The 12173-nt window shown below is 44.5% G+C and overlaps 1 protein-coding gene across 2 annotated transcripts in view; it reads right to left on the minus strand.

The window, feature by feature from the left end:
* The window catches only part of ZFAT (zinc finger and AT-hook domain containing), a 137919-nt gene that overhangs the window by 95782 nt on the left and 29964 nt on the right, over positions 1-12173 (minus strand). For both annotated transcript variants that reach the window (XM_019553066.1, XM_019553059.1), the window contains exon 4: positions 5329-5502. In XM_019553066.1, the coding sequence (XP_019408611.1) occupies positions 5329-5502 (174 nt within the window). The remainder of the gene's footprint in view (positions 1-5328; positions 5503-12173) is intronic.

A 12173-nucleotide genomic window follows, 5' to 3' on the forward strand; every position in this document is an offset into this window, starting at 1 on the left:
GACTTGGGGAAAGTCTGTTCACCAGGGCCCCCCTTGGAGTCACCAGGAACAATGGCCACAAGCTGAGGGAGGAGAGGTTTAGGTTAGATATTAGGAAGAACTACTTCACTGTAAGGGTGGCCAGAGCCTGGAACAGGTTTCCCAGAGAGGTGGTGCTCTCACTTTCCCTAGAAATCTTCGAGAGGAGACTGGATAGGCACCTGGCTGGGGTCTTATGACCCCTCCCACCCCCAATGCTCCTTCCTGCCCATGGCAGGGGGTCAAACTAGATGATCTGTATAGGTCCCTTCCAACTCATTGATTCTATGATTCTTAGGAACAATGCCCATATGTGTGGACACCTACCCAAAAACACTTACTGTACAGTAGTTTACTGCATAGTAAATCTAAGCTGAAGTAAATGCATGTGTAGATGCACCCTTTGTGTAGATCTTAGATATAAAATAGCTTAACTGAGACAAGCTACTTCACACACAACTGGCTACGGCAAGCCTTTTGGAGGTATTTTTTTCTTCTAGAGATTACATCAGCACTTGATCACATTTCCAAGTACAGCAACAGATGCTAGCTGAGAATGGAAAAAGTAAACTGAAACTTTTTGTGATGGAAGAAAGAACACACATGAAATGAAATGGGAAGAAATTTGGCAAGTGATACAATAAAGGAGATTAAACAGTTAAATGGCCGTGTCACATAAACTCAAGTAAATGACTATGAAGAAGTAGGGGTGCACCGGTAGAGATTTTTTGGGCCAATACCAATAGCCAATTTTTTTAATAAGCCACGTAGTCTGATACTGTTCTGATAGCCGATATGTAGGCTGGCAGTATGGAGACCAGCGTCAGGCTGATAAGTCTGTTGTGGGGAAAGGGGTGCGGGAGAGGGGGAAAGGGCGTAGTGGGGTGCAGATTGAGGCCCCTGTGGTGACGGAGTGGAGCTGGGGTAGGACAGGGAACAAGACAGAGCTGTGAGCGACTCATCCAGGGGAAGCAGAGAGGGGGTAGCTCCCGCTGCTTCTTGCACCCCAGGAGTACATGGGGAGCATGTGGCCTCGGATCTGTGAATGGGGTGAAGGCAGGCTGCCACTGTAGGCTGGGGCCAGGGTGGCACCAGGCTCTTCCCAGCTGGGGGCTGGGCTACACTGTATTCAGGGTGGGTGATGGCGGCACTGGGAGGGGCAGCTATGGGAGGAGGGGGAGGGCTTCAGCCACCCGGAAATTTGCCTTATCCTTCATCACAGCACTGCTGCTGCCCGCCCCAAGCACAGCCTAGCCCAGCCCAGCCAAACCCCACTACTGGGAAAAGCCTGGTATTGCCCCAGCCCCAGCCCGCAGCCCACCCTCATCCCGCATGCGGATCTGGAGGTACACTCCCTCCATGCACCCCAGGGTGCATGCAGCAGTGAGAGCCGCTCCCCTCCTCGCACCTCCTGGACAAGTCAAGTCACAGCTCCGTCCCACGCCCTGCCCCAGCCCTTGCCCCACTCCCTCCCTCACTGCAGGGGCCTTGATCTTCCCTCCCCCCCTCTCCTCCCCTCCCCACTCTACTCCCACAACAGATTTACCAGCCCAGTGATGGTCTTCAAGCTGCTGGACTGCGCTTATGCTGTGGCTGCGCACATGCACACTGAATTTATCAGCCATGTGACCCAAAAAAAGCTGATGCCGATACTCTCAATTTTCCTTATAATCGGTGCTGACCTGATATGGGACTAATGCATCCATGCATCTCTAGGAAGAAACTTTTTTTTTTTTTAAAATACATTTATATTCCCTTTATATTCTTTATAAAATAAAAATAAATATAAATAAAAAAGAGATCACATAATAACGTATGAACTATCCCTTTCACAAAATAACATAATTTAGCTAAGTATTCTGTGGATTTATACAAGCTTCCAAGACCCTAAGGCTACTAATCTATTACCTCTTGTGCTCTAAACCTGTTTTAAGAGAAAAAAAAAAAACAATCTTTTTTGTCTGTTTTTACTGGAAAGTTTAAATCAACTAGTTCTGTTTGTACAAAGGGATCTGTGAAAGATTAGTTTTACCACTGCATGAGATAAAAAGCAGTAGGGGCCAACTTTTTGGTACACATGCCACAAATTAGGCCCACATTGTTCCAGAGTAGTACCCTAATCCTCTCCCACAACCTGATCAGATGCTTTGCTTTCTGCTCCCTACCCTGTGCTCCCTGTCTTCTCCCTTCTTCTGGTGTCCTTGTCATAAACTAGATGCTTTTCCAGGTTGGAAATTGATGATGACAATTTATTAAGCAGAATTTGCAGATTTGTTGGAATCTGACAGGGGCCATGGTACAAACACTTTTGTTATGGCAGTTGAAATTTGGTCCTCTTCCTGATTAGCTTTATGCCATACACATAGGATGCTTGTGGCACTTTTGGCACTTAGGGCCGTGTGAAACACCATCACTTTGTTTCGATGTCTGTTTCACCGTTTCAAAGGGACAGTGTTTCATTTCATTGTTTCATTTCAAAGCACTGTCCCATTTTGTTTAAATCTTTTGCTATTTCCACTCATTTTGATGTTTCACTCATAGGTACAGGCCCCTGGGAGGGCTGCGGAGCTATGCTAGACTCCTCCCGGGGACGCAGGCCCCCGGATCTGCACTGGCTGACAGGAGGCTGCCACTGCCACCTGAGACTGCCACTGGGTGCAGCCTGAGCCCAGCACTGGGCTCCATGGATCTCAACCCAGCACTGGGAGGCAAAAGCACAGCCCCATCTCTGCCCACTTCTCGCCGCCAGGATGTGCTCTGATTGGCTCCGCCAGCCCCATGAAGCTCAGCCTGGTGGTGGGAGTTGGACAGAGCCGGCACTGAGCTCTATGGGGCTGGTAGAGCCACTCAGAGCACAGCCTAGCGGCAACAGGCGCACAAAGCCATGTCTGCGCTCCACCTCCCGGTACCGGGCTGAGCTCCACGGGGGTTGCCGGACAGGAGGTGGGCAGAGCCAGCACTGCACTCCAATTGGCTCTGCCAGCCCCATGAAGCGCAGCCCAGCAGTGGGAGGCGGAGAGTGCTGGCGCTGTGCTCTACCTCCTGCTGCCAGACTGAGGCTAGTGGAGCTGTTTCAATGCTTTTTGTTTTGTTTCCATTTCGCTGTTTAATTTCGAAATGCGCTGAAACAGCTTCGAAACAAAACAGTGAAGTTTTGCACAGCCCTAGCACTCAGGGAACAGGTTGGTCGATCCTTTATAAAGCACTGTGCTTAAGCCTCATCTCCATAATGAAGAACAGATATTTATTTTAAACCAAATATATTTACAAAAAGCATTTCTCATTAAAGAGGCATACCCATAGAGTATAAATTTCTCAATATTAGGAATAGAACTGACTAAAACAAGGTATTCTCAATTTTTGTAATTAATAAAATGTGTATTACCTTGCACATTAAGGATAAAAAGGGTATTTATATAGACTTTGGGCTTAGATGACACGTAGGTATAAAATGCTAATGCCTGATGAAAATGCTGAAGTTCTGAGAGTCCTTAAACATCCTGAATGGGATTTTCAACTAAACTTGACAGATGATCTACTACAGACAGAGGAAAAATGATTTTTTTTTTAATTCTTCAGCAAAAGTCTACAGCCATAAATCATTTTCACCTAAGAAGAGTTCTGCAGGAAAAGGAAAAGAAAGGCTTTAAGAACCACCTTTATGACACTGTACAAAATGGCATTTATGAGAAAAAGCAGCAGCCCTAGAATTTCTAGAAAACATCAAAATATCCAAAGAGTGTAAACTGATGACAAAGAGATGACAAATGAATGTATTGTACTGCAAGAAAAATGAAGCAAAACATAATTTCATTAAATGACATACTTCTCCTGTGAATCTTATGGAGGTAACACTCCTCTAATACCTGCCAAGTTTTCCAAATGCTGAAAATTAGGATAATAAATCATAAGCGTCTCCAATGGCAATGACTCTTTTTTATTACATATATTATAGCTTGGAACTTCAAGCTAATGAGAATGCTAGTTCTCAATCAAATAAATGGGAAGACCTTCAAATAGAGAATCATATTTTATCCTAACTCCGTTCAATTTATTAGAGTTCTTTGTATATATTGCATATTATGCGTAAACATCTTTCAAGTTGAAGCAAGTTATATTAATATTTGATGGGTCATTCAAAATATCATGCATGTATACAGAAAACTCATGGGTTTTCTTCTCCCCACCCCCTTATAAGAATATGGAACTAAAGTTTATGAAATAAAATTAAAGTAAGAGTTAGTCTCTTGTTCGTCTTCCTTCTCTTTTTCCTTATTCAGTCATCTTTCCTTTTTTTTCTACACTGGCAGTACTTCCTCGTTTTTCTTTTTATGCTTTCCCTTACATCGACTTTTTCTCCTCTTCTACTCCCTTTCCCTTTGTTCTCGTCCTCATTTTTTCTTATTTTTGGTATTTAAAATATTGCCACATCCACAAGTCTAGAAATGGATTAAAGCAATGAAAGCTTAAATTCGTATGCAAATAATTTGAGATAGCAACTGGGCCTGAAAGAACAACATCAAACACCATGAGAATTGCAAGAAAACTCAAAATTCATCAACATTGTGTTTTCCCTTCCTTTTCTTTCCAAGCTTCTCTCATTCCCATAGCCCTTGCTTAGTCTAATGGTTCTCAACCTTTCTATGCTCACGGCATTCCTCTGTAAATTTTCAGAATTTAGTGGAATCTCATTTCAAAATTAATACACTTATTATCTAATATCATATAAAACATAACATTCATCCCTTCAGGTCATCATTAGGGAGCATTCCCCTAACCATATATGACTGCACATTTTTGCTTCCAGAGCAGCACCTGGATTCCCTTCATAAGGTGTCCAGATCACCAGTGAGGACCAGGAACCTGCAAGCCATTTTGTGCTCTTATATATTACAGGGTAATCTCCCTTGAGCTCCAGCCCTGGGACCAAAACAGGCACGGCTCTGACACATCCATCCACCAACGCCGAAGTGCCAGGCTGTACATGTCATGTGTGGAAGGCACCAAGGGGGTTGGAGGATCTGGTGGTACACATATTATTAAATCTAGGCTCCAAAACGCGCTCTCTCAATCCTTTTATGCAAGTCCTTTAAAGAAAACTGAGGCCTGCTGTGAAAGGGCCATCAGAGGAGTAAAAAGCTTTCGCAAGGATATGCCCAAACAGAACCAAGTGTGGATAATTTTCAAATAATTTGCATGCCGAGTATGTCAGTCCTATTCCAATCATTTTTTTCTTAAATTCTGTCAGAATTAAATAATGCTTAGGAATTACAACCTATCTATTATTAAATGATGAATAATTATGGTTACCTGGAATAGCTTCATGCGCTGTCAAAATCACACTTATAATAGGATTCTTAGCTCCTGAAATCTGGTCCGTCTCCTTGGCTGACAGAGTTTTCTCAGTTTTTGGTACCCGTGGCCTCTTTGGAGTTTTCTCACGCTCATCTTCCTTCCTGTCAAGGTCAACGTCAGAATCATTACCTAAAGAGCAAACAAACATCAAAAAGAACATAACTATGTACAACTGAAATGTAGTTACATACTTGCTAATACTATGGAAAGTAATAGTTACATACTTGCTAATACTATGGAAATGCGGTTGCAAGAAAAGAGATTTGTTTGTAAAACTGAGGCAGTACTGTAACAATTTGTTTTATCCCTTAATGAAACAGTTGCTAACATTTTCTGGCAGCAGGCTGGAAGTTAAGGCAGGCTGGTACTAGGACCCACCTTCATTACTAGTTCTCTGCCACCTGACTTAATCTCTAACGTATGAACCACAGTAATACCCCCAAAATTGGGAGAAATCAGGAAGCATCTGTGCCATGAAGAGCAGATTAAAAATAACAGGTTGGATTTGCAAAAAGCACATAAGAGTGCATTCTCCTCTGAGTCACTTTTGCTCCTAAACCACTCAGGAACTTTTCAAAATCCCTCCCAAAGGTTTTGCAGCTTGAAATGGTTTCCTCATTGCCACTGAAGCCCTTTTTTTCTCTTTCTCTCCATAACTTTGTGGATGGCCTTTGGGTAATTTCACTTAAGAGCTAATTCACTACCAGTCAATCATCTTAGGACCAGGCCTTTTTGGACTATAGCAACAGTTATTTAATCAATAGCCAATATAACAACTTTCTCTTCCACTGCTAATTTATTAGTTTTAGAAACAGCCACAAGGCCCTGTGGGTTATTTTGGTAACTTTCTACTGAACACTGATTAGCCAAACATTAATGTCTTCTACTTCATCCTACACGCACCTCAAAGCATGAGAGTACACTGGAGTGTGTAGCCTTCCCTGGTAATTAGGGATACTCTGCTTAGAGCAATAGCTGCTAAGAAAAGTACCGGTCCCAAACTGGGATTAGAGTCCTAAAACAATTATTACAAGTACACCAAGCAGTTAAATTGATAGCAACTTGATACATTTTCAGAGAAAAACCTATTTTTTATACAGTGGCAGTACCCAGGTGCCCATTTATAGACCAAACACAAAATGAGCCATTATTGAACTTAAGTCTCCATTTTTAAGTCTCTTTACTTTGAATATTTGCAACTGTTTTGTCTTTTACCATTTTGTCTGGTCTCTATGCAGGCAATCCCCACTTAGCACTCTTAATTGGTTCTTGAAAAACTGAGTGTTAAGCGAAACGAGCGTTAAGCAAAACCAAAAGTATTTGACGACCCAATATGGCGACCGCAATTGTTTTTAATGACCCAAGATGGTGACTACAAGCATTAAAATGAAACTCGCTAAGTGCTAAGTGAAATCAGGGATCAATTTCAAATAAGCGTTAGAGCGAAATAGCACTAAATGAAGGAGCATTAAGTGGGGATTGCCTGTATAGTCAGTCACTGTTCTTCTGCACTTTAACATAGCAAGGAAAAAGGAGAATAAGTACACCATGCGCCACACAGGGAAATGCAATTGAGAAACCTCAAAGTTCACAGGAAACTCAGCCAAAGATAAGTATACTCAAAAAAACTGATTTTCCTCTGTTATTACACTTCTATATTATTTGGGTTCATTACTGTATTGGTGGGCAGTGGCACTTCCTTTTCAGGTATGAGCAGGACAATATTCCCCTATCACATCTCATTTCTCTAAGACCACATCTGTATGGTAAATTTGGGGTCTCTGGCAGTGCCCTCAAGCACACTATACTACTCAGGGTAGGCTGCTTTCTAAACTGGATGTGGTGTATTAGCCGCCATATGGACAGCCACATTAGCTTGGGGGGCATGCTAACTGGCACTGTTACTCAGCAGTGCTAATTCGTTCAGGGTAAAGAGGCTGCGTATGTGCCTGAGCCTTTTAACAGAATTTGCTGGATGGGGAAAGGCTGAAATATTTGATTAAGGGTAAGAGGCTGATTACTAGCAGCACAACTGCAGAGCTGTGATAGTTATGGAGTTGGGGACAGCTGTCCCTAATGCTCCCTCTTCATAGAGTCTGAGAAGAGCGAGAGTCAGTTGGGGGACAGCTGAATTAGCTGGGAGTCCACGGGAGTCCACTGACTTCTGGGGCTCACTAAAATTTAATGCAAACTCACTGAACTTCCTTTCACCTTATGGGGGCTTTTAAAGAAGGGGACATTACTTGACGTGTATCTTTTAGGTGAAATACTTTTCTTCAATTCTTCCACTTGTTATGAAGTCAAATTAGTCACTGCAGGATACTGTAGTCATTGCTGTTGATTTTGTCTATCTTTTTATTTTTAGGACAGCCACCATTTTGTTCTCATTCTATAGCTCTTCAATTTATTAAAACTTTTCCTAAGGAAGGAGGGAAGAGGGATCCTTCCTTTTCATGAAGGGACTGAGCATAACTGTTAAATATCTGACACGAGTCTTCAAAGAGCACATTCTGTTTCATACAGGATGCCATGCTAAAGGCTGGCATAGCAATTGCTTTCCCTTGACTCTTCCTCCTCCTGAGGCACTGGGTTTCCAATCCACCCCTACAGCAGACTGCTCACAATGCCTGAACTATGGACTCTGTGGTATTAAACAAAATGGGTTTTGGCTACCAGATACAGGGTTGTGACTGCTAGCAAAGCTGGCAGAAGACTCAAAGGGGATGTGTATTCAGATTGTACAATTTATCAATGGGGAACTTAATTGTTCCTAGAACAGCTTCCTTCATTTCCTACTAAAGCAGTTAAGGAAGTTTCCATTCAAATTCTGTGTGCTGTATGTAGAAGTGGCAAGAGAAGGCCAATAAAAAAGGTCAGAAGTTTCCAGCACAGGATTTCCCTGTATCATACGAAGTGGTAGAAAATGAAGAATGGAAAGAACTCGGCTGGCAAATAAAGACATTATGCAAATATCCCAAAAGCAACAAACAAGAAGGGAAATTGATTTGAAGAAAAAAAAAATAATATAAATGAACCCAACGAATTTCAGAAATCTTTCTGATCCAAAAGAACTGATGCATAAACCCCAGAGCAGCCTATGTATTCCATATTCATGAACTGTGGTACCTGCTCAACTGAGATAGGAAAACAACATATAAATATAAACTAGCAATATAAAAACCCAGTACACCAAAAGTTATTTGTTTATTAAATGAAAACTGTGCAAGTGGTTGCAAGATATGCTACATGTGAACTGTTACCTTTTTATTTTAACAAAATCCTAGTAATATTCCTGCCAAATTCTTGAGCAATCCCATGTTCACTAACCTCTTGCACTCAGGACAATAGAAGATGCATTAATAGTATTTAAATTTCATTTTCTTGATCCAATTTTTGTTCAAGTCAAGGCTACTTACCTATAATCTATGACTAAAGAGAGGTTAAGAATGATAGTCTGAAGTTAGGCAGAGGGCAGGGCTGCAGATGGAGCTGGGACTGGGGACCTGTCTGGTGCCTGGATCCCACCACTGTAGGAAGGGAGGGGAAGAGGTGCCAGTTCTGCCTGCAGGGGTCAGGTGGGGCCTTCCCACCACAGCAGCAAGACCCCCAGCCCTCTGGTGGAGCAGCAGCAGGACCCAGACAAGGCAGCGGACTCGCTGCACCTCCTGCTGTGCCTGTGCTGCCATGGCCTAAACCGAGAAGGCTCCTCCATGCTGCTGGTGCCCTCCCAACCTCGCCCCAGAGGAAGGGGGTCTGGTCCCAGAAGGGTGGTCAATGGGCATGCTGCATCCTTCCCCCTCCCATCCATGGTGCTGGGGTCACGTGGGGCCTCACCCAACCCTTTAGGCAGGGCTGGGTGCCTGGGTAGTTTGGCCCAAGGACGTGCTGCTGCAGCTGAAGCAGGCAGCGTCCAGGTTCATGGTGACTGTCCAGGAGTTACCTGGACTAGGAGGCTCCAGGAAGCCCTTTACCCCAGATGCAGGGGGTGGAGCGAATGCTTACCCGATCCAGGTACCCGGATGAGGTGGCACGGTTAAAAGACAGCCTGGGATCAGACCCGGAGCGGGGAGCGGCAGGACCGGAAGTGCCAGGACAGACGCTAACAACCGGCAAAGGAGAGGAAGTGCGGATCCACGCCGCCCAGCGCAGAGCTGCGGGACTGGAGCTGCCGGGGCGAAAGCCAGCCGCCGGCAAGGGAGCAGAGGGGCGGATACACACCGCCCAGCGCGCAGCCCAGACGTTCTGGAGCAGCAGTAAGGCAACGCAGGGACGCACGGCGAGGAGGCTGGGATCCGGCGGTGAGTCGGGTGACTGGGGCGTGCAGGAGCCACAGGATGCGGTGGGTGAAGGGCGGAGCGGAAGCCCAGTGCCTGCTAGGGCGTATGGACTCCAGGTGGTGGCCCCGCTATACGAGAGCAGAGGAGGGGCGCGGGACCCTTCCCCTGGAGAGGCTATAGAGATAGGAGCAGACTGAGTGGAGAAGACAGACGGAACTTCATATACGAAGGCCAGAAGCGTCGGGGACACTATTCCTCAACACTTCTGGTGACGTGGGACTGAGATTGCTTGAAAGAGCGAAAAGGACGCTCATCCCGGAGGACCGGGCGAGGGTGTAGGGGTGGAGGAGCCCTCAGCTAGCTCACGGACCACCAGTCTCAATTTCGGACATTTCTGCACATGCCGCACAGAAATCCAACTGAACCAGGAAAACATCAAAGTCGTGGCAGGCGAGCGCGGCGCACGCAGATTGGGAGAGAGAAGGGACTGGTTATAAAAAGAACGGACACTTGGACCGAACAGCCAGGGCGAGCGGTAGGCTCATTCACAGTGACCAGGGCCATTCCTGCCCGAGGTCACTAAATGGTAAACTGTAAGCAGTAAATGGTATACGTTAATGCAATTGAAGTACATCATTTAGCCATTTAAATCCCTATTTGTAATGTGTGCATGACTAACCAACCAACTATACAAACATACCCACATGGGATATGCCAACAATGAAACTTTCTCATGACGGTATCCACTGATGCACTCTCTCCCCTACAGATGTCCTCGTTATTGTTCTGGAAAAATTCTGAGGAAAAGGTTATAAAAGGGACCGTGATGCTCTGGCCATCTCAGTCCTTCCCCTTAAGTCCCAAATTGCAATTAGGGCTCTGAGAAATGGGGTAGGTAGGCAGAAAATATGAAGATGCAAATCCCAAAATTCAGGAACAGAGGGTAACTTTCATTTCTCTTCTAGATGGCCTCTACATATTCCCACTAATGGGATCATTTTTTAAGTAGTACCACCATTTCCAGAAGATACCCTAACTGAATAATGGTTGCCTGATCTACAACTGCTTTGGCTATGCTGCCATCAGAAGTCTTCTCCACCCAGCTCTGCTCCCTCCTCCCGGTGGCTGGGAGCAGGAATATGCACACTGTCATAGCTGCTCCTTGCAGTGTGGGGCAGGACAGGCCAGGAGTGGTTCTGGGGCTACACCTGCACCCAGAACAGCCAGGGATAGCAGTAGAAGGGAGGCACAGCAGAAGCACAGAGAGATAACTGATGCAGGCACCAAGAGGACAAGGGGTGGGGATCAGGCTACCTGCTCCCCATGCTGCCTGTCTCCCTGCCTCTGCTTTCCCCACTGCCTGCACTGCTATCTCAACTACCTTCCTACCTGCCCCCCTCACCTCTGCTTCTGCACTGCTTGCCCACCCCCTCAGCACTACTGTTTTCCTACTATAGCAATGGGGGGACACATTTAAAACAGTCCCCCAATAATTACATTCTAGAGATGGAAAATCATTACAAATATTTAATTTTCCATGTCTAGAAATGAATTATTGGGGAGGGGCTGTCTTTAATTTGAAGTAATTCTGGATTTAGGTAAATAGTGTGGATTAGTTTCCAAAAAAAATGAACTCCTTTCTTAATGTAGGAAAGCCTGCACTCAACAAAGAGTAACTTAACCTTGGACATCATCTGAATGGATAAAGAAGAATTAACTGTTTACCTTTAGTAGCAGCTGCTTATAAAACATTGATCAAACAAGAATGAGACACCAGAGGTAACAGATATATTTGGAAATGTAAAAAAGGAGAGTTTTCCAAAGCTGTTATCAAAGTAGTTATCAGTATAACTGACTCAGTACATTAAATTTAAGTGGGAAGTGTGAACAAAAATTGTGAATTATTCACTGACATCCCACTGGATGCCCAAAACATACAATTCCACCGATATGATAAAAGAAGGCAAAAAGCTGTCCCATTTAGAAGGATTTTTAGAAGCAGTCCGCATACACACTTCAATTTTAAAAAAATGGAAAAATAGAGAAGTAAGCGACAGCGAATAAAAGTTGAAGTTTTAAGAAATTGGCAACTGATAAGGGAGTCTACAGAAATCAAATATCAATAGTTAATGTTGATAAAGATAAGGTGATTTTTAAATATATTAGGAAAAAGTCTCTAGGTCCATATCTAGATGTAGTTGGTAAATTCATAAAAACTGAAGGAGGCAGTAATGTTCAGTAGACACTTCCATAAACAACGTGTGCGGGGAGTTGAGCGGATACCATTCTTTGCCACTGATGCCACCCCCAATGCTGCCAAGCGCTGGCTCCAGCCAGGCTGCAGCCCCACACTGTGCCTCACCATCAGCACAGAAATCTGAGGGGGCACATGCCCCCCACCCCCAATCCCATACTTCTCTTCCCACTGTCATGGAAATTTTTTGAGTATGTGCTGCCAGTACAGAAGAGGTTAAACTGACATGCGCGGTTTGAAGCTGTGAGTGGAAATTTCCAAGGCTCACC

This window comes from Crocodylus porosus, unplaced genomic scaffold (assembly GCF_001723895.1).
Source record: "Crocodylus porosus isolate Cpor-Errol unplaced genomic scaffold, CroPor_comp1, whole genome shotgun sequence".
Lineage (NCBI taxonomy): Eukaryota > Metazoa > Chordata > Crocodylia > Crocodylidae > Crocodylus > Crocodylus porosus.